Source organism: Anabrus simplex, chromosome 8 (genome assembly GCF_040414725.1).
Source record: "Anabrus simplex isolate iqAnaSimp1 chromosome 8, ASM4041472v1, whole genome shotgun sequence".
In the NCBI taxonomy this organism is placed as follows: domain Eukaryota; kingdom Metazoa; phylum Arthropoda; class Insecta; order Orthoptera; family Tettigoniidae; genus Anabrus; species Anabrus simplex.
Genome location: NC_090272.1, coordinates 164,479,111 through 164,506,819, shown reverse-complemented (window position 1 = coordinate 164,506,819; position 27,709 = coordinate 164,479,111). Strand labels below are relative to the sequence as shown.

Genomic DNA, 27,709 nt, shown 5'->3' with positions numbered 1-27,709 from the left:
CGCTGTTGTAATTTGAATAATTTGTCAATAGAATGTATTCAGCCTTCAATGTGATCCCATCATGCTCATCAGCTAAAATATTTCTCTCTTCGTAACTATTTCACTCTGCATTTACACTAAACTGCTTGGGTGATTCATATCTTGGGTGAATCGACCCTCCTCTAAAATTACTGGAACGTGTCCTGGACGTCTCAAGTCAATGTCCTATCAACTTGGCCTTTATTCTGATCATAATTTGTAAAATTCTACCTTCTCTTTTTTTTGTCGTGCTCCACCCAACCAAATTAGAGGAATGTAACACGAATTACGGAATAAGTAAGTATTCTAACAATTTACGTCACACACTAGCACATTCATAAATTACTATAATTAACCTAATTTTCCTTTCAAGCGTATTATGTGTTTAAAGAAAGTAAACTCATCTACAGCAGCGGAGTTGGTCGTGCGGTTAGGGGCGCGCAGCTGTGAGCTAGCATCCGGGAGATAGTGGGTTCGAACCCCACTGTCGGCAGCCTTGAAGATGGTTTTCCGTGGTTTCCCATTTTCACACCAGGCAAATGCTGGGGCTGTACCTTAATTATAGCCACGGCCGTTTCCTTCCCACTCCTAGGCCTTTCCTACCCCATCGTCACTATAAGACATATGTGTCGGTGCGACGTAAAGCAGATTCTAAAAATAAAACATAAAGAAAAGAACTCATCAACTTGAGTTCTGCCACCTGAGCCACTCAGATTGACAGTACTGTAGTTCTCATGCAATAAGAGCGAGAATGTGAAAATACATAAACAGAAAGTTAAAACCAAAAAAAAAAAAAATTAACGAAAGAGTGGGAGTGATAACCGAGTAGCTTCCTCGGAGGCTTCTCACCAAGCAGCCACCGGTCGAATCTCAGTCAATGCATGTGGGATTTTTTAAACGAAATGTCACATCCTTGTGATTAGTGATTGTGTGTAGTAGTGGATTAGGATTTTTCATATTACGTCAGGTCGTCGTACATCCAGTTGTGATATCGACCAGTTGAGAATGTAGATCTCTCCTGAGGTGGTTACTCCAGTAAAATTTCTAACACAGCCTAGAAATCAGGAGGGCTCAGGTGTGAGTCCCGAGAGTCTCCATTATTATCAGTTGAATCCCACTTAGAAACATTTGCTTCATCAGATGTCCTTCCAAGCAAGTTCATCATTTTTATTAAGGGAGATGATATAGTTGCACATCGATGCTATTAACTGCTATTTCAAGAACTTCTTGTACTCACCTGAGGCGGATGTAGCAAACTGTAACTGGTCCCAGTATTTGTCTATAAGTCTCTTGATGAGGTCGATCTGCTCCAGTGTGAGTTGTACCGCATTCAAATGCTGGGATTCGCACGGCACGTAGGCCGCCCAGAACTGCGAGAAGAGATAAAATTAAACATGATATTACAAAGAGTCTTAGACAAGACTCCTTTAAAATCTCTTGATCTTTACAATTTAAAATAAGCATACATGTTTCGTGAATTATATGAAGAATGAAAACCGTTTTCGTCTGGACAAAGCAAATTTGTATTGCTTTCTATTTCCAAAAATCCCTATTGCCAAACAGCTTAATATTAAGCTATTTGCTATTTCTTACCCTACTCAACAATACAGTCTTGCAGCTGCGTTCATTATGCTAACCGTATTCCTATAACTGCGAATAATATTTGACCTGTTTGTTTCATAGGCCGACAGCAGTAACACGTTACTTATTGACACAACATCTTTCAGTAGTACTGTAGGTATGTGGTGACTGCTGTGTGCAGGTTCGGGTTTTTTACTTGAGGTCCCGCATCTCACTCTTGGAACTTATGAACTATTTAAGTGCAGGTTTCTTTTATCACCGTTGAATTTCTTGTTATTATTCTGTACCGTGAGCTAAATCTTTAAATCCTTAAATCTTTTTTGAAACATGGACAAATTTGTTAAAAGAGGAAAACATAAAATCGTTGGTAAAAGTGAAAAGTGAAAGTGACACCTGTGTTGTACCACATCATTCTTCATCATCATCTTCATCATCATCATCATCATCATCATCATCATCATCATCATCATCATCATCAATTACTATTGATCTGCATTTAGGGCAGTCGCCCAGGTGGCAGATTCCCTATCTGCAACGAAATTGGAAATTTATAGAACATCTCCCTTGGTAGGTTATTCCAGTCCCTAACTCCCCTTCCTATAAAGGAATATTTGCTCCAGTTTGTCCTCTTGAAAACCAACTTTATCTTCATATTGTGATCTTTCCTACTTTTAAAGACACCACTCAAACTTCATCGTCTACTGATGTCATTCCACGCCATCTCTCCACTGACAGCTCAGAATATACCGCTTAGTCGAGCAGCTCGTCTCCTTTCTCCCAAGTCTTCCCAGACCAAACTTTGCAACATTTTTGTAACGCAACTCCTTTGTCGGAAATCACCCAGAACAAATCGAGCTGCTTTTCTTTTGATTTTTTCCCGTTCTTGAATCAAGGAATCATGGTGAGGGTCCCATACACTGGAACCATACTCTAATTGGGGTCTTACTAGAGACTTATATGCCCTCTCCTTTACATCCTACTACCATCCCTAAATACCCTTATAAACATGTGCAGAGATCTGTACCCTTTTATTTACAATCATATTTATGTGATTACTCGAATGAAGATATTTCCTTATATTAAGACTTAGGTACTTACAATGATCCCCAAAAGGAACTTTCACCCCATCAACGCAGTAATTATTTGTGAAACTCACAACCTGACTTTTAACCCTGTTTATCATCATACCATTACCTACTGTCCATCTCACAACATTTTCGGTCATTTTGCAGTTGCTCACAATGTTGTAACTTATTTATTGCTCTGTACAGAATAACACCATCTGCAAAAAGCCTTATCTCTGATTCCACTTCTTTATACATATTATTGATATATACAACATAAAAGTCCAGTAATACTGCCTTGAGGAATTCCACTCTTAATTATTACAAGGACAGATAAAGCTTCGCCTACTCTAATTCTTTGAGTTCTATTTTCTAGAAACTTAACGACCCATTCAGCCACTCATTTGTCAAGTCCACTTGCGCTCATTTTTGCCAGTATTCTCTCATGAACTATCCTATCAAATGCCTTAGATAGGTCAGTCGCGATACAGTACATTTGACCTCCTGAATCCAGGATATTTGCTACACCTTGCTGGAATCCTACAAGTTGAGCTTCAGTGGAATAACCTTTCCTAAACCCAAACTGCCTTCTATCAAACCAATTATTAATTTCGCAAACATGTCTAATAGAAAGAATGCTTTCCCAAAGCTTACATGCAATGCATGTCAAACTGACTGGCCTGTAATTTTCAGCTTTATGTCTATCACCCTTTCCTTTATACACAGGAGCTACTATAGCAATTATCCATTCATTTGGTATAGGTCCTTCATGCAAACAATAATCAAATAAATACTTCAGATATGGTACTATATCCCAACCCATTGTTTTTAGTATATCCCCGAAACCTTATTAATTCCAGCTGATTTTCTACTTTTCAGCTTTTGTATTTTACTGTAAATGTCATTGTTGTCATGGATAAATTTTAATACTTCTTTAGTATTAGTCACCATCTCTATCTGGACATTATCCTTTTAACCAACAATCTTTACATACTGCTGACTGAATACTTCTGCCTTTTGAAGATCCTCGCATACACACTCCCCTTGTTCATTAATTATTCCTGGAATATCCTTGTTGGAAACTGTTTCTGCCTTAAAGTACCTGTACATCCTCACACATTTTTCACTAAAATTTGTATGACCGCCAATTATGCAATACACATACAGTGACAAATGTAACAGTATCTGTTCAATCACGGAAAATTATTGAAAATAGCATTAAACCAACTACGAGAAAGTCGAAATTACTGAATAAATGTGAAGTACAGAAATTGCAGTGAGTTTTACATTAAAATTCGATCTTTATCGAACTTGTGTGATCCACTTCTTCCCGTTTAAGTTATTTGCAACCAAACTTTTTCGAATAACTCCATGAAACCTTTGCCATCTCACAGACACTTGATAACATATCATGGCGAGTATAAAGAAAGGCCAACTGAATATTTAAAGCGCAAATGGGACAATTTAGGTACACGATCAAGCGTAATACAATTTTCCACGATCAACAAAGGTGAAACGGAGGACGTAGTATGAGTCAGAATTCTTTTTCCTGGCCCTTTCGTGATTATCTGGAGTCGGCGTGCTGTATGAATTTAGCCCAATTTCATGGTCGGATGCCCTTCCTGACACCAAACTTATGTGGGGGGGGGGGATGTATTCACTGTTGTGTGTTTCTGCGGTGGTTGGTAGTGAGTTGTTTACAGGGTGGTTGGAAACAACGTCAGCGGGTATATGAGAGTTACATGGTCGGTCATGCTGATAAATAATTTGAAAAATATAATTCTATATCTCGCGTCGTTTTCATTTTATCAGCTGCCGAAGTTGCCCAATCAAGTCGCTTAGCGGGCGAAATCAAATGGGCTTTGCGAGGCGGTGCTGTTAAATTTGCAAGCGACAAAGCTGGAGAGCCATACCAAGTAATTAGCATCAAACACAAACACAACGTGGGTTTCAGCCGGTTATTACTTGCTATGGCGCGATCCTCTCAGCTGGGAGATCCGTGTCCAAATACCACTCCCCAGGTGAAATTATTTTCTGCGATATGTGCTATCTTAAGCCTCATTCAGATTTAGCAATACCACTTCACAAAGCACTTTTGAACTACCGCTGAGCGATCTGATTGCCTAATTTCAGCAGCTACTTAAATGACAACGTTTCATGTTGTTTCCGACCACCCTGTATAAATTATGTGTACTGAGACGAACATTCCGTCTCTGTGGTGTAGTGGTTAGTGTGATTAGCTGCCACCCCCAGAGGTTCGGGTTCGATTCCGGCTCTGCCAAGAAATTTGAAAAAGTGGTACGAGGGCTGGAACGGGGTCCACTCAGCCTCGGGAGGTCAAATGAGTAGAGGGGGGTTCGATTCCCTCCTCAGCCATCCTGGAAGTAGTTTTCCGTGGTTTCCACTTCTCCTCCAGGGAAATGCCGATATGGTACCTAACTTAAGGCCACGACCGCTTCCTTCCCTCTTCCTTGTCTATCCCTTCCAAACTTCCCACCCCCCCACAAGGCCCCTGTTCAGCATAGCAGGCGCGGCCGCCTGGGTGAAATACTGGTCATCCTCCCCAGTTGTATCCCACAACCCAGTGTCTGAAGCTCCAGGACACTGCCCTCAGGAAGTCGTTGTGTGTTAAGGCAGGAGGCGGGGCGCCTCTTTCGTCGGCAGCCAGAACATCTATAAGGTAATGTCCACATAAAATTCTATCTTTCTTGCTATCTCCGCTGCTTTATCTGAGGGGAAGGTCCGAATCTTTACTATGTAACCTACGTTTCTAAAATGTCATTTTTCTTTCGGCTAATGTAAAAACTTCATAAAATCTTTAATTTTAAATCGGGGAGAGAGTGAGTTACCCTCTCGAGCTCATCTTCATCTAGGTTTTGAGGTAACTACGTTTTGTAACTATTTTCCTCCTGTAATGTGTTAAAGTAATTTCCATGCGAGCCACCTCATTAGTTTGGGAATAGCCCATGTTTCATCGGCCGAGAGCCCTGTAGGTTTTTAAGTTTTCACTATCTTGGAGCGCAGTGTACGCCTCCTTTCATTTTGTGTTTGGGCCAGTTATCTAACCTGTTCTTTTCCGTGAAGGGCCATTAGGTTGGGTAATAAATACCCCTGTAAAAGTAAGTTCAATTTGTAAATTGTGACTTGAGAGGCCAAAGATTGAAAATTTTGATGTAATGTTGCCTTGAGTGGGCAGTAAGAAACTGAGAGCCTGGCTGCTCTTTTTCAAAGTTTTTGTAAGACTAACGAGTGCCTCTGGAAGGCTAGATATTGCATTTTGTGAGCAAGTGCTCTTAAATGAGGGGGATTTCTGCCCTTAACTAAATGATTCTTTGTTTCTAATCAACGTTTTGTAAACTGGATCCGGTGTCTCTGGAATTGTAAAACTAGGGGCTTGAAGCCCATAATCTGTAAAATTCACTCTCTTGGATTTTCCTAGTCTTGTTGCAAGATTGCTTTTTTACCTGACATGTTGTTATGCGAAAATTTGTTGAGTTGTTGTTTTTTAAGAAATATAACCTTCAGTTCAAGTTTTAAATTAATTTTGATATTGTAGATAGACCCATTCATTCCGGCACCTTCTTTAACCTCTTTCTGCTCCACGGGTAACCCCGTAATAATAATAATAATAATAATAATAATAATAATAATAATAATAATAATAATAATAATAATAATAATAATAATAAAAATCCACAGCCTGTTTCTAGTCATTCGACCGGGTCAGGAATGGAATGAATGATGCCCCGATCTAGCGGCGAGGATAGGAACGGTGCTGGCTGCCGGAGCCTGTCGCACTCCTCTGGGGCAATGATTAATGACTCACAGATGAATTAAAATGACAATGGGGGAGGGGGGGTGTTGCTGGAATGAAAAATGACAGGGAAAACCGGAGTACCCGGACAAATGCCTGTCCCGCCTCCGCTTTGTCCAGTACACAAATCTCACATGGACTGACCGGGATATGAACCAGGTAACCCAGCGACGAGAGGCCGGCGCTCCGCTGCCTCAACCACGGAGTACTACTACTACTACTACTACTACTACTACTACTACGACTACTACTACTACTACTACTACTACTAACAACAACAAAATTAGCTATTGCACATTTCAGCATTTTGTAGTACACAGCTCTTGATGGCTTCCCACCTTTCAGAGTCCCCTTAGGTAATTCTATCGCCCTCTTTAGGGATCACTGCTTTAGTTTATCAGATATAAATTAGAGTTCGTATTATGGTATTCGAAACTGAATTAAAATGTTAAATAAGAGAGTTGTGATTTTTCCGTAAAATGGACAACTGGTGCATTCAGAGACATCTGGTAGGTAATAGTAATAAAATTATGATTGTCCGACTCCTTGGGTAAATGGTCAGCGTACTGACCATCGGTTCAGTGGGCCCTGGATTCAATTCCAGGCTGATCTGGGCATTTTAACTACATATGATAAATTCCTCTGAGTCCGACTCCTTGGCTGAATGACCAGAGTACTGGTCTTCCGTTCAGAGGATCCCGGGTTCGATTCCTGGCCGGGTCAGGGATTTTAATCGCTTCTGATTAATTCTTCTGGCTCGGGGACTGGAGGTACGTGTCCATCCCAACACTCTCCTCATTATATTCTGACAACATACCACACTGCCAACCACCACAGAAACACGCGATAGTGATTACATCCCTCCATATAGGGTTGGCGTCAGGAAGGGCAAAGAGGGCCAAATCCACATGTGCGACGCAGTTCGCACCCGCAAACCCACAGATGTGGGGAAAATGCGGTAGCAAAATAAGATGATTAATTCCTCTGACTCGGGCATTAGGTATTTGTGTTCCTCACAATATACTTATCTTCATCCCCAGTACGTACAACACACCACACTAACAACCACCACAGAAACACGCAATTGTGAATATCTTTCTCCACAAAGGTTTCGTGCCAGGAAGGCCAAATGTAAATGATGTGCTGACCCCAATGTACTGGAAAACGGTAATGAAGAAGAATAACAAGGAGAAGAGGAAAGAGAAATACGGTCAATTCTTTACCTGTCCACCGACCATGCCTCTTTTCAACCTTAACAGGTCGGTGTGTGACCAGGGACTCTTCGACCACGGCACAACGGACCGCAGATCTGTTGCGAAGTTGAATTCTCGAAGTTGATTGTGGACGAACTTCCGGATGTTCCATGGTAGGTCATTGTGTCTGAAAGCATAACAGGGAACAGTCATTGCTATAACTGGCCACCTCGATGTATACTACTACTACTACTACTACTAACTATTACTTCACCTCTCTCATTTCATAAACTTTGTAGGTACACACTCCACCATACCCGATACCACCTGCGGTGCACCCTAAAGATTTCCTTATGTTCGACTTCTTTTTCTTGTATCCGTTAAAACAGTAATGCATTTTATTTTAAACTGAATACATTTTTTGCGATATTCTTTGTTATTCCTGACAGAATCACTGGGTTGGGGAAGAAAAAAGGTATTATTATTATTATTATTATTATTATTATTATTATTATTATTATTATTATTATTATTATTATTATTATATAATTCGCTGGGGCCATCAAGGACCACGTTAAGTCTTGTTGCATTTGACACTGAACTTGGCCTTCTTTAGAGCCCAAATTTCCCTCATTCTTTGTGAGTGGGCCTGCTTACGCTCCTCTGTCCAAGGGGCACCGCGTCTTCTCTTCGGTTGCTCGTCTCGGTTTAGCCCGTTCGTCAATATTTTCTTGCGGAAGAGATCTCTGTTAAGGGCGTCTTCAGCTGAGATATGTAGCATTTGAAGGTCTTCTTTGGTATTTCTAAACCAGGGAATTGTGGTTTTGGGCTTTGAATCAAAATAGTGAAATATTTCTTTAGTTAACTTTCTTCCGTCCATTCTTTTCAGATGACCGTAAAATCGTGCCCGTCTTTTTCTGATTGTGTCGGTAATTTTCTCTATTTTGCTGTAGACTTCCTTGTTGGATCTCTTTTGATGGACTCCATTTCTGTACTTTGATCCCAAGATTCCTCTCACAATTTTGCGTTCTCCTTTCTCCAGTTCTTCAAGGAGTCCTTTGTTGGCATTTAGAGACAGGGTTTCGGGTGCATATAGAACTACTGGCTTATAATAATAATAATAATAATAATAATAATAATAATAATAATAATAATAATAATAATAATAATAATGTTATTTGTTTTACGTCCCACTAACTACTTTTTAAGGTCTTCGGAGACGCCGAGGTGCCGGAATTTAGTCCCGCAGGAGTTCTTTTACGTGCCAGTAAATCTAGCGACACGGGGCTGTCGTATTTGAGCACCTTCAAATACCACCGGACTGAGCCAGGATCGAACCTGCCAAGTTGGGGTTAGAAGGCCAGCGCCTTAACCGTCTGAGCCACTCAGCCCGGCTTATTATTATTATTATTATTATTATTATTATTATTATTATTATTATTATTATTATTATTATTATTATTATTATTATTATTATTATTATTATCGTATGGCCTCAGCTACCGTGTGCAGACATTTCGATTTGATGCCATCTGGCTGTCTGCTCGTCAATTTCGACGTTGCGTTTTACTCTAGGCCCACTAGATGGCAGACAGAGTAAACCGGATCTCTCTTGGGCGTCTATTATTATTATTATTATTATTATTATTATTGGAAATAAGTTTACATGTTGGCCTACAGTGCCTACAGTAATTGTGTATTTCTTCATATAGCACAATATTATGTTTAAAAGGTCTTCTTCTTAATTCGTTTACCCTCCAGGAGGGTTTTTCCCTCGGACGGGATCCCACCTCTACCGCCTCAAGGGCAGTGTCCTGGAACGTGAGATTTCGGGGATCTGGGATACAACTGGGGCGGAGGACCAGTACCTCGCACGGATGGGCCTCACCTGCCAGCGGCCTTGTGGGGGGATGGGGTAGACAAGGAAGCTGTCGTGGTCTTAAGTTAGATACCATCCCGGCATTTGCCTGGAGGAGAAACCACTTCGAGGATGGCTAAGGTGGGAATCGTGCCCCTTCCCCTCCCTACACTCAGTTGACTTTCCTCGTACTACTTTTCAAATTTCGTGGCAGAGCCGCGAATCAAACCCGGGCCTCCTGGGGATGGCAGCTAATCACGCTAACTACTACACCACAGAGGTGGTCATGTTTAAAAGGTAATAACTATAAAGAAATGAGTATGTGTGTGCTAAAATCTCGGCTGAGATGATGGCATTTGAGTGCATCTAAACCCGACAACTTCTTGTCGTTGGTTACCAGCACGCAAAATCATTTTTGAGGGACAAACTACCGTCTTAAAATACAACCTGTGTCTGAAAAGTTCGGTGAATGGTCTCCTAGTTTGTACACCGTACTAGTTCGGACGATGCGCTCGCGCATACGCATTGCGGGACATGACACCAAGTGCCCCCTATCGGTCAACTCAACACAGTTAAACGGGTATCGCACGGAGTCAGTGTGAGGACTCGTGTCATTGCACAATGGAGTGCAAAACGGAGCAACGTGTTAACATGAAGTTTTGTGCAAGTTAGTGCAAGTTTACCACGCTGGAACAGTGAGTAAAAAGTGCGTCTTTGGCTGATTTAATCGCTTTTGAGATGGAAAGGAAGGTGTTGAGGACGAGGCGCGTGCGGGTCGACCAACCACAAGCACATCTCCAGACAACATCGAACGAGTGAGACAGATGCTTGCGAATGATCGGCAACTGTCCTTACGAATGACAGCAGATGAAGTGGGTGTAGGCAAGGACAGTGTAAGGACCATTGTTCACGAACATTTGAAAAAGCGGAAGATTTGTGCCCGGTTTGTACCGCACAACCTGACAGACGAGCAGAAGCAAACTCGGATGGAAACGTCGGGAGATTTCTTTGGCGTTTGTGACCAAAACCCGGAGGTGTTGAAAACCATCATTACAGGAGACGAGTCGTGGTGCTACCAATATGATCCGGAGACCAAGTGACAGTCAATTGTGTGGTGTTCAGCGTCTTTTTCGCCTCCCAAGAAAAGTCGATGCACAAAGCCCAAGATTAACACAACGCTGATTGCCTTTTTTCGACAGCAATGGTGTTATTAATCTTGAATTTGTACTCCGGGGCACAACTGTCAACGCGGAATTCTAAGAGGGGGTTTTGAAACGGTTACTGCAACGCATCAAACGGGTTTGGCCTGAACTGTACCGGAGTGGACAGTGGACGCTCCTCCACGACAACGCCCGTCCGCACACCGCGATCCGCGTGACCCAGTTTCTCGCTGAACGCCAGGTGACTATTCTTCCACACCCTCCGTATTCTCAAGATTTGGTGCCGGCAGAATTTTTTTGTTCCCTCTCTTAAATTAGCCCTGAAAGGCCACCGGTTCGACGGTGTAGCAGGTGTCCAACAACGCATGACAAGGGTTCTCTGGGAGATTCCAAAAGAAGCGTTTGCTGCCAGCTTCCAGCAGCTTTACACTCGCTGTCAAAAGTGTGTTGTAGCTAACAGAGATTACTTTGAAGGCCAGTAAAGGAGTTTGGTGTGTAAGTTACGTTGTCTTTATTTCATGAGACCATTCACCGAACTTTTCAAACACAGGTGCAGGTAAATTCGATTTACTTTGGGAAATTTTGAAAACATGTCTATCTTAGAACTTGGGATCTAATGAAAACGACAAGGGGGTGGAAACAGTTGTCATATGCCACGGGAAACGATGTTATGTCTGGTGAGCCGTACTCGAGGCTTCGCCTGCGCTAAAGTCGAACTTACCAGCAAATAGTTCTTGTCTGCAGGTTTACTCAAGTGAAATTTAAAACGATTCCTAATTAACTGATGTCTGCCTCTGTGGTGTAGTGGTTAGTGTGCTTAGCTGCCATCCCCAGAGGTCCGGATTCGTCTCCTGGCTCTGCCACGAAATTTGAAAAGTGGGACGAGGACTGGAACGGGGTCCACTCAGACTCAGGAGGTCAAATTAGTACAGGTAGGTTTGATTCCCGCCTCAGTCCTTCTCGAAGTCGTTTTCTGTGGTTTTCCACTTTTCTCTAGGCAAATGCTGCGATTTAACCTAACTTAAGGCTATGGATGCTTCATACCCTCTTCTTTCCTTCCATTTTTCCCCATTCCCCATAAGGCTCCTATTCAGCATAGCCGGTGCAGCCAACTGGGCGAGGTACTGGTCCTACTTCCCAGTTATATCCCTCCAACCAAATGTCTCACGCTCCAGGACACAGCCCTTGAGGTGGTAGAGGTGGGATCCCTTGCTGAGTCCGAGAGAAAAAACACCCTGGACGGTAGACTGATTAAATAATAATAATAATAATAATAATAATAATAATAATAATAATAATAATAATCTAATTCGCCTTCCTTTTCTGCCGGCTCCCCTGCTTATACCCGGTGGATCCGGGTTCGATTCTCGGCCATGTCTGGTATTTTTACTTGGGTTTGAGACCTGATTCAATGTCCACTCAGTCTACGTGATTACCGTTGAGTAGCCATACCGAGAGGATTCGTCAGTTGACCACACGTCATCTCGTAATCTGCAGGAATTCGGGCTGAGCAGCTGTCGCTTGGTATGCCGAGGTCTATCAGGGATGTAGTGCCATGGGGTTTGGTTTCTGACATACTTCTTATCATTTGCAATTTATTGTTTGTAATGGTGAAAGAAACATTTACAGGAAATTTGAACGGCAACTCTATTGGAATGTGAGAATGTAGGCTAGTTTTCCTGTTTTTGCTCCAGTATGGATGTTGGCTACGGTAATATGCAACGTCTTTACTTGCTGCCTGATCCCATTACACATGTTTGATGGATTCATGATGAGCAACAACATAGTTGGAGTTCCTTCCTTCAGTTTGTCGAGATGCTGATGCTTGAGGTTGACGATCTAGATACGTCGTTTGAGTTTCTTGTATACTTGCAGTGTATTTTCGCGTTGCTCCCGAGGACTGATTTTTACAGCTAAATTCGATTTTATTTTGAGCATTTTTGAAAACAATTATATCTTAAAACCTGGGGTTTAGAGAAAAACGTCAACGGATGAAAGCAGCTGTCACATGCCACGGGAAGCCTGAATGTAAATAAAGCTAAAATCTTGAGACATATGCACTACCGAAGTGCTCTCGAGTTGGAAGTCGTGGCATGAACCATCAACTCTCAAGTCGAGTGGTGGAGGTGGAAATGCTAGCGCCTTATGGAGGTAGTTGTTTATAAATATGACCAGGTATAACCTATTTTGCTGAATGATCAGTATTGAACAAACTGTCTACCCTTATAAGTAGAGACGGGAATTTGGCTATTTGCCTATTTTATTCCCATGTTCAGAAACGTAGGCTTTTGAGATATAAATCCGTTTTAGAGTCTTTTTTAGCTATTTTTCGTTGGTTTTATTGTCCCTATAAATGCCTATTTCAGGAGTTTGTGCTTATTTGGAGTATAATTGCCTATTTGATGCTTTTGACTGTATTTTTAATCTTCCAGCGCATTATATTGTAGCTAGTGTGCTCGACAGAATTGTCTTATCTTTTCTCAATATCTGTTTAACCCACGAACAAAAATTGAAAATTTCAGAAATCACTAGAAATAGTTCTAGGGAAATTTCCATCAGGAGAAACAAGGAACAATTTCACATCGAAGCCTTCAACCCCTCCAACCTTCTAAGACATATGCGAGAACCAGTGAACTTCGAACTATGTTGCACAACCCATATGCCCTGTACCTTCCTTTCGATGCAAACTGTTGTACGAGTACGCTTTACGTTCAGAACGTGTTGTGACTTATTGTGAAGTGAAGAAGAAGAAGTGTGTTTGTAGCATATATAGGCCTATTGATTTATGTATTGTGGCAAGTTGTTTTGTTGCAATGCTGTATTAATCGTGAAGTTTCAATAATTTATATTCTAATAATAATAATGTTATTTGTTTTACGTCCCACTAACTACTCCTTTACGGTTTTCGGAGACGCCGAGGTGCCGGAATTTAGTCCCGCAGGAGTTCTTTTACGTGCCAGTAAATCTACCGACACGAGGCTGACGTATTTGAGCACCTTCAAATACCACCGGACTGAGCTAGGATCGAACCTGCCAAGTTGAGGTCAGAAGGCCAGCGCCTTAACCGTCTGAGCCACTCAGCCCGGCAATTTATATTCTAAAATGCAAGTAAACATTCAATTACTGCACGAGGAGTTATAACGCCAGTAGTCTCTTGTCACAGAATGGATAAAAATTAAATCGGCCTTTTGAACTCTGATTCATTTCTCGTGAAAATAGAGATTTACAACTGAAATGCAATTTTTAAAACTCCCTTTAAAAATCGCGATTTCTATTACATTTCCGCTAAGCCTTCGTGAAACACAAGTTGCAGATCCAATGTAGCCCGGCTAGGACGATGCCACAGCGTGTTTTAGAAGGTTGTCAAGACTATCTTTACAAGACCAGGCCAGCGAAAATACCGTTGGTCTGGATTGGTGAGGTCCGGTTAGTAACCATTGTGTTGAGGGGCGTAAGCTCCCATGTTAACAAGTCTCTAGCATCCCCTCTAGAGTCTTGCTAAATTGTGACAAAATTAAGAGTTTTTTTTTACTAGTGGCTTTATGTCGCACCGACACAGAGAGGTCTTATGGCGACGATGGGATAGGAAAGGGCTAGGAGTGGGAAGGAAGCAGCCATGGCCTTAATTAAGGTACAGACCCAGCATTTGCCTGGTGCGAACATGGGAAACCACGGAAAACATCTTCAGGGCTGCCGACAGTGGGATTCTAACCCACTATCTCCCGGATGCAAGCTCACAGCTGCGCGCCCCAAACCGCATGGACAACTCGGCCGGTAAAATAAGCTTACGGGCTCATGTCACGGCAGTTTCAAATACGCGGTTTTTAATTTTCAACGAGTGTGACGGCCTTGTGGGCACACATTATGCAAGAACTATTGCAGGCAACAGAAAATAGTCTTCATGACAGCTGACCCGGCTGACAAAAGCCGGCGAATAGAAACATATAATATGTTCACAAATCTGAGATTTATAGTGCCTCCATTTTCATTCTTCTATATAAGTAAGAATACTGCTAGCGCCAGCTTGGTGGGTCCTTGGCAAGCATAAAGAACGGATCTTTCCTCTACGTTACTCCGGTATCGTTTCACGTCTTTTGTATTATATTTTTCATCCGGTGAACTCGACACGATAATGCCAGATTATAACTGAAAATCCTTGAGGACGTGTTTCCATGTAAATTACTAATTCCCTCGTTCCTACTTTAAAGTTTTGTACTTCTAGAAACATCATCTCTAATAGCCTTCTTTTTAGTGAAATAAATGCATGATATATACTAAGTATTATTGCCAATTAGCACAACTGTAGAAATTTAAGATATAGGGACAATGTAATTTATGTCAATTTTATTACTTTTCAGATCAAATGTGAGAAAAATACCACATAGATCAACTTAGAAATACTGCGATACATCTGATGCGAGTACAGAAATCTGTATCAACGCAGCCTTTCTACCAGTCCACTTTGGGCAGCGACCAACAAGCATTTTCTTCAGACCTATGCACTGTAATGTTGGGAACTAATATGCCCCTGCATTTAGGATTGTTGAAGAAGTCAGGGGAAATTTTGACCGAACTGCTGGGAAGGCAGCCGCTGTCAACAAAATAAAACCAGATGAAGTGACCTCATTGAAGTTTTGTCCAATCACCTCATGTGATGTTGAGAGATCTTTCTCTCAGTTAAAAAACATTATACATGAGAGGATAACAAGACTGTTACCGGAAAACATTGAAACTTGCTTGTAGATTCCTTTTATAGTAACTGGGCGTGTTATTAAATTATAAGTAATTTTTTCATGCCTATTTTGTTGCCTAATTTACACGTTAGTGCCTATTTTTTTGCTACGGACTTTATGTCGCACCGACTCAGATAGGTCTTATGGCGACGATGGGATAGGAAAGGCCTAGGAATGGGAAGGAAGCGGCCGTGGCCTTAATTAAGGTAAAGCCCCAGCATTTGTCTAGTGCCTATTTAAATGCCTATTTTGGCGTATTTAAGAGCCTGTATGCCTGCCTATTTTAACTGTTTTAGTGCGTATAATTCTCGTCTCTACTTATGTTAAAATTTCACAGACGTTTACCTTCTAAGGCCTCCTCGGAACAAGTACTTTATAACAAGCCTCTTCTACATTTTTTTTGTATCAGAAGGAAGCTCTGAATGCTCCCAGAGGTAAGAGGGGAGTTTGGTTTACCGCTCAGCTCCTTCTTGTTATAGTGAAAGTCTACGTTTCTCTTACAAACATTAGAAAGTCATCAGGGGTGACGGTTTTATCAAAATCTGCAGCGTAGTTTTTGAGATTAGCTCCACTTTATGTAATAGTATTATATATGAGAGAGACTGTTATGTTCATGAAATTAAGACAGATATCTAGAATTTTAAATGAGACAACCTTTCCAGCTATGTATCTAAGTTATGTATGCTGGTTTTGTATTTGACTATCCGCTTGCCTGCTTTTCGTGCTATAGGGAATTATGTTTCAATGATATTCATCAATATCAAATGATGAAACATATTTGATATATTTATTAAATATCAATATAATGAGAGCACTGGTCCACACTGTTTAATGAGCCATTAAAAATTACAGTGTTATTAAATATTTATAGCGACGACGTGAAACAGCACATATAGCAAAATTCAATCAAATGTGAGTACATACCTCTGGCAACAGCAGGAGCAGGAATTGCTAATATTGAGGGTTCTAGAGGCCAGTATCAAACATTTTATGACAGAGATCAAGAACTGGATTCCCACCTAAGCCAATGCTTTTCTAAAAACTGGAACATCAACAGCTCACTGTGTCGGTATGTGAAGATATTTTTGTGCTCATGGTAGATTTGTTATTATTCATAGTGTTATTAGTTATTACAATGGAGTGCTCTAGTGGAGAGAATTGAACGACAATTCTGACGAGCTAATTGCGCAAGGGACATCAACGCAAAACATGTGAAGTAGATGGCCGAGGTTATACGCGCCGTATCGATATCATAGCCTTCCGAGACAAAGTTGAAGGATGTATATATATCATAGATCTTACTGTTCGGCTTGAATTAGACGCTAACCTGCGTAGCGAGGTAGATGAGGAAAATAAGAGAAAATACGAACCGACGAGAATAGAGAATTCAGAATACTGTTTCACTGCACAGGTCTGCTGATCGGAGCAAGGGGAATAGTTCCGAAGACGTTCGAGAAATTTCGTGAAAGATTCAAGCTTTCCCAACCACTGATAAGGAATGTCGTCTTGTCCACCTTGAAAGACTCCCTAAGACACATCTAAGGACATATGCGTGTAGACTCATGGACAGGCTCGTCATGGGGGCGTGGGGAGTAATTACTCGTTAGGTGTAATTTATAATAATAATAATAATAATAATAATAATAATAATAATAATAATAATAATAATAATAATAATAATAATAATAATACCGGGCGAGTTGGCCGTGCGCGTAGAGGCGCGCGGCTGTGAGCTTGCATCCGGGAGATAGTAGGTTCGAATCCCACTATCGGCAACCCTGAAGATGGTTTTCCGTGGTTTCCCATTTTCACACCAGGCAAATGCTGGGGCTGTACCTTAATTAAGGCCACGGCCGCTTCCTTCCAACTCCTAGGCCTTTCCTATCCCATCATCGCCATAAGACCTATCTGTGACGGTGCGACGTAAAGCCCCTAGAAAAAAAAGTAAATCCAAATTACAGCAGTTCACAAGGCGTCCGACTCGTTGGTTAGCGTACTGGCCTTCGGTTCAGAGGGTCCCGGGTTCGATTCCAGGCCGGGTTGGGGATTTTAATCGCTTCGGATTAATTCTTCTGGCTTGGAGACTAGGTGTTTGTGTCCGTCCGAACACTCTCCTCTTCATATTCACACAACACACTACACTACCAACCACTACAGAAGCACGTAATACTGATTACATCCCTCCATATAGGGTTGGCGGCAGGAAGGGCATCCGGCCGTAAAACAGGGCTAAATCCACATGTGCGACGCAGTTCGCACCCGCGACCCCACACCTGTGGGAAAAGCGGTAGGAAAAGAAGAAGAAGGAAACAGCAGTTCACAAGTCCGGCTAGATGGTTAGCGTGCCCGCCTTTGGTCGAACAGATCCCAGGTTTTATTCCCGGCCGGGTCGGAGATTTTAACTTTCATGGGCTTATTCCGATGGCTCGGGGGCTGAGTGTGTGCCGTCTTCAGCATTAGAATTCATCATAGGTCATCTATCAGGTGACAACTCGCAAGATCTGCACCAGGTGTTCGGCTACATGGCTAAATGGTTAGCGTGCTGGCCTTTGGTTACAGGCGTTTCGGGTTCGATTCCTGGCAGGGTCGGGGATTTTAACAATAATTGGTTAATTCCACTGGATCCCCTGTGTGTGGGGGCGGTAGAATAACACCCATGGTATCCCCTGCCTGTCGTAAGAGGCGAGTAAAAGGAGCTCCAGGGGTCTGAACTTTGGACCGTGGGTTGGCGACCACGGGGCCCTTAGCCGAGTCCTGATATTGCTTCCACTTACTTGTGCCAGGCTCCTCACTTTCATCTGTCCTATCCGACCTCTCTTGGTCAACTCTTGTTTTTTTCCGACCCAGACGGTATTACGTACGGAGGCCTAGGGAATCTTTCTTTTTCATGCTCTTCGTGGCCCTTGTCTTCCTTTGGCCGATACCTTCATTTTTCGAAGTGTCGGACCTCTTCCATTTTCTCTCTCTGATTATTATATAGAGGATGATTGCCTAGTTGAACTTTCTCTTAAAACAGTAATGACCACCACCACCATCAATCACCACCTTAATTCCACTGGCACGAGGGTTGGGTGTGTGTGTCGTCTTCATCATCATTTTGTCCTCATCACGACGCGCAGGTCGCGTCAATTCAAAAGATCTGCACCTGGCGAGCCGAACTTGTCCTCGGACACTCCCGGCACTAAAAGCCATACGCCATTTCATCTCATGTCTTCGCGCGGATTTTTGGAAAAAGTAGATCAGTGCACGCTATTTGATTTCTATTTCATCTGCACCAGGTTTCTCCGGAGGACACACACCTTCTTTGTTATTATTATTATTATTATTATTATTATTATTATTATTATTATTATTATTATTAGCAGTTTCCAAGGGATTTGAATTATAAGTTCTTGTTGAAGAGAAGGAAGAAGAAATGTTGCAATGTGAAAAGTAAATGGCAATTACACCAGACAAAGAATTCACCAGATTCTAACAATTTTTTATTTAATTCGTTTACCCTCCCATTTTTTCCTGGACTCAGTGAGGAAGGAAGTATTCTGGAGCGTGAGGCATTTGGTCATGGATACAACTGGGAAGGGGCATAAGTACCTCGACAGGGTCCTTGTGGGGGATGGGAAATCTGGAAGGGATAGGCAAGGAAGTGTGAAGGAAGCGGCCGTTGTCTTAAATTTGGAACCATCACGTCATTTGCCTGGAGAAGAAGTGGGAAACCACGGTAAACCACTTCGAGGATTGCTGAGGTGGGAATCGAATCCCCTGCACTTTTGACCCCCGAGACTGAGTGGATTCCGTTCCAGTTCTCGAACCCCATTTTCAGAGCCGGGAATCGAACTCGGGCCTCCGCGGGTGGCAGCTAGTCACACTAACCTCTGCACCACAGAGGCGGGGCAGGTCGTTATAAAAATAAAACAAACAAATCCCATGGCGCAACAGCCCCGAAGTGCCATGGCCTATCAAGCGACCGCTGCTCTGCCCGAAGGCCTGCAGATTATGAAGTGTCGTGTGGTCAGCACGACGAATTCTTTCGGCCATTATTCTTGGCTTCCTAGATCGGGAGGTTATAATAAACCTGCCAATAATACCCAAAGCCAATCATTTCAGTAAATTATTTTGAAGGTTATCATGGACTTCCATTTCATTTCATTTTGAAATAGATATATAGGCTAATACAATTACACTATATCTTCTTCTTTTTCTTCTTTTCTTCACGGAGCTTCTAAATATTACTTCCTAATTAGTGCCGACCTCTAAGATATTTTGCTACCAAGTTTTTCCTTCATTCCCACCAAGATATACCTGCTCCCTTCACAAAGCTGCAGGTTGTTCTTATTGGGTCTTCTTGGATTTTTCTCTCTCTTTACCTGGTAGTCCTAGAGTGGAGAGTCTGATTCTATCCAGCGCCTCACATATTACACTATATACTTTATACTTGATGAAAAATGGCAAGTAATGTTTTAGTATTAGGATTTATTTGTTTTATTTGAGCGATTGATTTTAACAAGGCTGTATTTGTAGCTTTATGTGACAGACAGGTTCATTATATAAATTGGCTCCTAATATAAATTTATATTTTGTCCACCCTTCAATACAATACTGAGAAAACTTTACACTATAAGCAAATAATGAAAAGCAATTTTATCACCAGTACGTCATTATTAGACCATCTGCAGCTTTCTAGTAGAATTGACTGGAGGCATTATATGAACATGAAACATAAAATGATAATGATGATAATGTGCTGTGTAGTTAATTGTTCATTAAAAATATTGCGTGACTCTTTAAAAGTTGCTGTTAAAGTGACTGTTAAAATCACACTGTTCTAGTACAAATACAAAATGGTTATGTTGATGAAGTAATCTTTTAACATTTTTGATAACTTGTTAAAAAGGTATTGTTGGTTATATTCCATTCGTCAAATGGACCGAATATGTTAAGTTAATTGTGGGAATTCCTCTTATTTTAACTGTAGTGGACCCTTATATTGTAGGACGGAGCTTTTATGATGAATGGTCATCACGGAAAACTCAATTTTTCAGATTGATTAGTAGTTCCTATATTTGAATCGAGGATTGCAGAAAGGGCTTAGTCCACATTTTTATGAAAATGAGCTAAGACTATTTTCAGAACCCCTGAAAATAGACGCGTCAATGAGCACAGAAAGGAACCCGAGTCCAGCAAGTCTAAAGTATTAAATGTTACGCTCATTTTCTTGTTGAGTGCAGAAAGTTCTGCAATCCAGGGCTGGAGTACTTTTCTGCAATCAATTGTTAATAATAATAATTACTATGGCGGTTTTCGGAGACGCCTAGGTGCCGGAATTTAGCCCAGTAGGAGTTTTTTTACGTGCCAGCAAATCTACCGACTCGAGGCTGACGTATTTGAGCACCTTCAAGTATCACCAGAGTGAGCCAGGTCGAACCTGCCAAGTTGGGGTAAGAAGACCAGCGCCTCAACCGTCTGAGCCACTCAGCCCGGCCAATCAATTGTTGGCATCCATGTAAATTAAATTATTTAATCTCTTATAATAATACTGTACTCTGTTTCATTGCTGGTATTTTCTACTTTGTAATTTCATTGTAGTTATAATTCTATTTCAATTGGTGATCGGTATACAAGAGTGCTAACATTACCATATCTCACTGTCACAAGTTCGAATTCTGTTCTAGTAAGAAAGGCATTGTCGCGGCATCTCTATGCATCAGAGAATTATATTCTCATGCATTTTTGCTACGATTATCAGAGCAACGTAGGTTGGGCTGAGGCAGCTGTTGTAGCGCAGAGTATAAACGCCGTGCTCTCGGTCTGGGTTTATAAGGGAGACCCTGTAGAAACAGTCGAACTTTAACTCAAGCAATTTCATGCAAATGATCTCAGAGCTAACCAAGGTTGAGCACCCTTGCAGTAGTTTAATACTTGCCCATCTATGAGCGGAACCTCTGCCAGGATCTGTCTTGCCAGTTCCAGACGCTCCCGAACTGACGTCACACTCTCCACTCTAAAGCCGGCCGTAAGACGTCCCGTCTGCCTGGTGAGGAGTGTCAACACCAGAAGCAGCACTAGCAGTCGGCTCTCGCTGCAGCCGCTGCCCATTGAACCTGCAAAGAACGAGCCCTGTTAGTAATTGAATTCACTCAATATATATTACAAATTAACAAGAACAGAACAGTGTCGCAAATATTTGACAGACTATCAGGAGAATGGTATCGCTACATTCGCTGACTTAACCCTTTCACACCCTGCCCACACATATGTTTTTGTTTACTATTTTGCTTTACGTCGCAAGGACACAGATAGGTCTTATGGCGACGGTGGTATAGGAAAAGGCTAGGTGTCTGAAGGAAGCCTTAATTAAGGTACAGCCCCAACATTTGCCTGGTGTGAAAATGGGGAGCCACGGAAAAACATATTCGGGGCTGCCGACAGTGGAGCTCGAACCCACTATCTTTCGAATGCACGCTGACAGCCACGTGACCCAAACCGCCCAGCCACTCTCTCGGTCTAGCTCTTATCATAGCTCAACCAATTCCACTTACAGCGTCAGTTACAATATCAATCACACCACTCATTTCAGCAACTCTGACATTGACATCTAAAACATATCAGTCTCTGGGGTCATTTTCAAGCTACATGCATAGAGAAAGATTCAAGAAATAAATTTCGCTCTTTTAGGGACAACTATGAATTATTTCCCTTAATAAATTTTCCAGGTTACCAAATACAATACATAATAATTATGAAATGCTTTACAGGAAAACAGTGTCAAGAATTATGTTACAGAAGTTGCGTGACATCAAAACAGTACAGATCAGGCAAAAGATAACTGACGCAGAAACTTTTACCATTAAAACTGATGGCTGTACATCAGGGATAATTAAATATTTTATTTGTCATGGTGTATTACATTAACATGGAGATGACTTTGAATCCAATTCTTCTTGATTGTGTCAAATACGATGAAAGACATATTAAAAATCTCTGTGAAGAGCTGAAGCGCGTGGCTATAGACGGGGGAACTGAGGACAAGCTAATTGGAGAGGTCAGTGACAATGCAGCGAACATTGTGGCCACCTTACGCCTAACTGGTTAGAGGGACATACCCTGCTTTACTCACAACCTAATTTTAATAATAGATCCCACAACTGAGTCCATCAAGGAATTGACTGCAAAAGTAAAAAAAGTGTGGTAGACATTTTAAGGAGTAGTCCAGAGGCAACCGAAAAATCAAGGGCCAGTATCCAGTATTCGGGAGATAGTGGGTTTGAACCCCACTGTCGGCAGCCCTGAAAATGGTTTTCCGTGGTTTCCCATTTTCACACCAGGCAAATGCTGGGGCTGTACCTTAATTAAGGCCACGGCGCTTCCTTCCCAGTCCTAGCCCTTTCCTCTCCCATCTTCGCCATAAGACCTATCTGTGTCGGTGCGGCGTAAAGCCAATAGCAAAAAAAAAAAAAACAAAAAAAAAAACAAGGGCTGTGGAGGAGCAATTTGGTGAACCTGTTATTGTGAGAGAAAAACTGAACACAATTACAGTTCATAAATCTAATCAAGTTTCGAAGAATGTTATACTAAACTTAATTTAGTTATAGTTTCAGTGATTGTGATTATTTGAAGCAAGCAATTGGCGAACAAAGAACGAGAAATGAGCTGGCATTTTTTGTTTTGTTTAGCTACCATGATGCAGTCATTAGTCTTTGCACTGGCGTGATGACTTTCTCCAATCCATCTTATCTTATATCTTTAATTTTTATTTTTTTGACTGGTTTGTGAAAAATAGGTATTTTTCCTTGATCCCTTGTTTTATTTCGTTTTGAAATTTATTTGTTGGGTCACGCTGGATCTCTTATATTCCGTTGCTATTAATGAATTATATTTTTCTGTGATTTACATTATAAATGTTTATTTGCCCTTGACCTTTTTGAATTTACATCCTATAGTATACACCCGCTAATTGGATTAGTATGTAATTTTATTTAATGTTTTCGGTTAATTATGTTGCAAGCTGCCAAGGTCATGGTAGACCAATGGATAAGAACACGGTAAAGAAGTTATGCACCGAGCGAGTTGGCCGTGCGGTTATAGTCACGCAGCTGTGAGCTTGCATTCGGAAGATGGTGGGTTCAAATCCCACCGTCGGCGATCGTCAAGATTGCTTTCCATGGTTTCCCATTTTCCCACCGGGCAATTGCTGGTCCGGTACTTTCATTGACGCCACGGCCTCTTCCTTCCCAATCCTGCCCCTTTCCCATCCCTCCGTCGCGAAAAACCTTCGATGTGTTAGTGCGACGTTAAACAAGAAACAGAAGAAAAGAGGTTTTGTGGAGTCAGGCAAGGCTGCAGTTTGGGAAGGGAATCACAATCCAAGGAGAGGAAATCAAAACCCTGAGATTTGCAGACGATATTGCTATTTTATCTGAGTCTGCAGAAGATCTGAAGAAATTGTTGATAGGTATGGACAGAGTTTTGGGGAAGGAGTAAAGATGAAACTAAGTAGGTCCAAAACAAAAGTAATGGAGTGCAGTCGAACGAAATCAGGTGATGCAGAAAATATTAAGTTAGGAAATGAAGTCATAAAGGAAGTAGATGCATATTGTTACTTGGGTAGTAAAATAAGTAACGATGGTAGAAGTAAGGAGGACATAAAACGCAGACAAGCATAAGCAAGGAAACGTTTCTTAAGAAAATATATTTTCTCACTTCGTACATTGATATAGGAATTAGAAAGATGTTTTTGAAGACTTTCGTTTTGTACATGATATTGTATGAAAGTGAAACATGGACGATCACTCGCTCAGAAAGAAAGAGAATAGAAGCTTTTGAAATGTGGTGTTACAAAAGAATGCTAAAGGTGAGATGGATAGATCGAATCACACATGACGAGATACTGAATCGAATTGGCAGGAGTAGATCTGTTTGGTTAAATTTTACAAGAAGAAGAGATGGAATGATAGGACATATCTTAAGACACGCAGGACTTGTTCAGTTGGCTTTTGTAGGAAATGTAGGCGGTAAGAACGGTAGGGGTAGGCCAAGGTATGAACAGGACAAACAAATTAGAGCAGATGTGGGATGTAGAACTTAGGTAGAAATGAAAAGATTAGCACAAGTTAGGGTGATATGGAGGACTGTATCAAACTTTGCATATGCCCCATTCTTCCTTAAGACGTTGTCTTTCAAGAATAAATAAATGTACCTTACAAGCCATGTGTTCGATAGAATGGTGTTCCTTGTAAACAATTATTTAAAATGTTTGTTTGTCTAACCCTTGTCCTGTTGAATATCTCGTGGCGGGTTTTTACGACCGGATGCCCTTCCTGACGTCAGTCTCATCAGAGGAGTTAATAAGATGAAATGAATGACGTGATATATGATAGTAGGAAGGGAGAGGGTGAAACCCGGTGCCGACACACATCCTACTCCTGTCAAATAGCACCAAGGGTCTGCTCAAGGCTTAACGTCTTCATCCGACGGACGAATCACCATCAACAGCGTCATATGCCCTCATTCCATATGAGCACTGCGGAGAGGTTTGGAAATTAATCCACATTTTGGCACGCAATCTAGTGATTAGAAATTGTATACCACCACCTCCCCTCCCTGCCGGCAAACATTCTGATGGCGACAGTTTTTTCCACGAACGGGATTCGAACCGGCTTACCACGGTGTCAGAGCATTTAGATTTCAACGCCTTAACAATCATGGCCACTAGGCGGGCTAAACAATTATTTAAAACATAGGACGATATTAGTAATGTGGTAGGAGTCGTGTATTTTTAAATAAAAAATAGTTACATTAAACTTGCCTTACGTTCCATTTTAAACTGAAACATGAAATTCAATAGTATGAATAATGGCTACATTTAAGAAATCCCGGACTTACGTATCTTACGTATGAATATGAGAAGCAGATTAGAGCAGATTTAGGATACAGTAGTTACGTAGAAATGAAAAGGTTAGCACAGGATAGGGTGGCGTGGAGGCTGCATCAAACCAGTCAACAACAACAACAATTACTTTGCATATGCCCCACTCTCTCTTAAGACGTTGTCTTTCATACAGAATAAAACTACGCTGTTTTCTAATTAATGTGTCAGTTCGTTCATGAGAAACCCATCACTATCTCTGCGCCAATGTTCTCTTTATTGAGTGGAACTGCATTTCGTCCTGCTTTCCGCAAATTATATCCCTGCGACTGGAGGACGCTCAAGTGGCACTTCGAAGTTTTTTTGCTAGTGGCTTTACGTCGCACCGACACAGATAGGTTTTATCGCGACGATGGGAGAGGAAAGGCCTAGGTAGGAATGGAAAGGAAGCGGCCGTGGCCTTAATTAAGGCACAGCCCCAGCATTTGCCTGGTGTGAAAATGACAAACCACGGAAAACGATCTTCAGGGCTGCCGACAGTGGGATTCGAACCCACTAAAACCGGGATGCAAGTTCACAGCCTCGCGCCCTTAATCTCACGGCCAGCTCACCCGGTCGCGCTTCGAAGTTCCTTCACACCAGGCGAGATAAAGAAGCGGTATTCAGTGCTCAGGATAGTGACTGTGTTGTCTGTACATACAGTAGTTCTCGAAAGTTAAGCTCAATTTCGTGTCATTTTGGCGGTGCTGATGTTTATTTGTCTTTAATCTACTAGATCCATATTCCTCATAGATTCTAAATGTATACAGCAATTGAACTGGTAAGTACTGGTCATTTTCAATAACTTGTTAGTTTATTCGCTATTTACTTTAATTTCATTGGTTCATTAAGTTGTAGGCCGTCAAGCCAGGTTATGGTAGACCATTGAATTGACATCGAGTAAAGAGAGCAAGACTCAAGACTGGATGAGTACTGAGTACGGATTGCCTATCTATAAAACGGCAACTTTCTGCCACGTGATCGTTTGAACTGTGCTATTGGCTAGAAAGAGCGAGAGTCGATGAAATGAGCTAGCTCTTTTATTTTTGAGCTATCATGATCCCATCGAATCATTAATAATCGAGTCGACTCGTAATTGAACGACCAGCTATCAAGGAGCGAGGTAGCTCCTTTGAAAGAGTCATTCAAAAGCGCCAGTTCGTTCATGAGCAACCCATCACTATCTCTGCGCCAATGCTATGTTTATTGAGTGGCACTTCACTCCGTCCTGCTCTCCGCAACTGGCGCTTCAAAGTTCCTTCGCACTAGGCGAGATAAAGCAGACACACAATCGGCTTCACGCATTGTACTGTTACGAATAAAACACTGTCTCTTTTACCGATCTAATTTAATTCCAGTATGGCCTAAATTAATACACACACGTGCGCACAATTCTATTCAACCATGAATGACCAGACTCCATTAATTACTATCTGTTCACAATTCTCTGTTTTTCGTACAGCAGGCGGTCCGGATCACTGGTATTACATGGGAGACGGTAATCTTGACTGACAGTTGTCCTTACTTTTACTTCGTCTTGCATGTCCATTCACCCTGTAACAGCTACTGCGTGCAGACAGAGGCTAGAACACAGGGCTACCGGCCACAACACACGGTGACTGTTCCTTGGTTCGAATCCAGAGAAAGTCTACCACTCTCACGTCCAGTGAACTACTAAACACAGAAAACTAAACAGCAAAAGCTCAACAAAACCAACCAACAGTATGATGTTCCTCGGAACGACAGTTAACACTGCTCCAATCACTCACTCCACGTCGGCACACATACAGTACTCCGACCAGTACTCCAAGGCAGTACACACACAGTATTCCGCTCAGATTCTGGTGGACACTGACGACAGCCACACTACTGCCGCTGCAGTTCAACTACTCCTATTATTCAAGAACTGTTCGCGGCGGCTAGCCTCCTTTTTATATCGTGATGGTGGAGTACTAGAATATTCGGGGCACGGCTAGAGCCGGTAACATTCTCGTTGCACCTTCAAGAAGTTGCACGGGGAAACCAAACGAAAAGAACAATAAAGGGGAGAGGCTGTCACTGTGCCCTCAAACTGGGAACTCCCTGTTGACTGACTAGTTCTTTCCAGGAAATGCCGAAGGAAGCTGCTGAAGGTTTGACACATAACAATACTGTGCGTGCACCGATCCTCGTAATTATAATTAATATACAATATTTATTAACGTGTACAATTAAACCATTTATTGCTTTTTTGCGCTATAAGAGACGCCACCCCTGCGTGATTGAAATACAATTGACCCAAATTTCAGATATTTCATTTTTAGTTTAAATGAATGCAATGTTGTGAAAATGAATGTCAAGTTGAAACTTGATTGCAGAAGATGAAGCAGGAGGAAAAGTTATTGTGG

At 41.7% G+C, this 27,709-nt stretch overlaps 1 protein-coding gene across 1 annotated transcript in view; it reads right to left on the bottom strand.

The window, feature by feature from the left end:
• LOC136879349 (dipeptidase 1-like) overlaps positions 1-21,514 on the bottom strand; it is a 67,910-nt gene extending 46,396 nt beyond the window's left edge. Inside the window, exons 1-3 of the mRNA XM_067153165.2 lie at positions 21,342-21,514; positions 7,701-7,857; positions 1,256-1,388 (exon numbers count right to left, since the gene is read on the bottom strand). Of these exons, the coding sequence (XP_067009266.1) occupies positions 1,256-1,388; positions 7,701-7,857; positions 21,342-21,514 (463 nt within the window). The remainder of the gene's footprint in view (positions 1-1,255; positions 1,389-7,700; positions 7,858-21,341) is intronic.
• Positions 21,515-27,709: the final 6,195 nt, after the last annotated feature.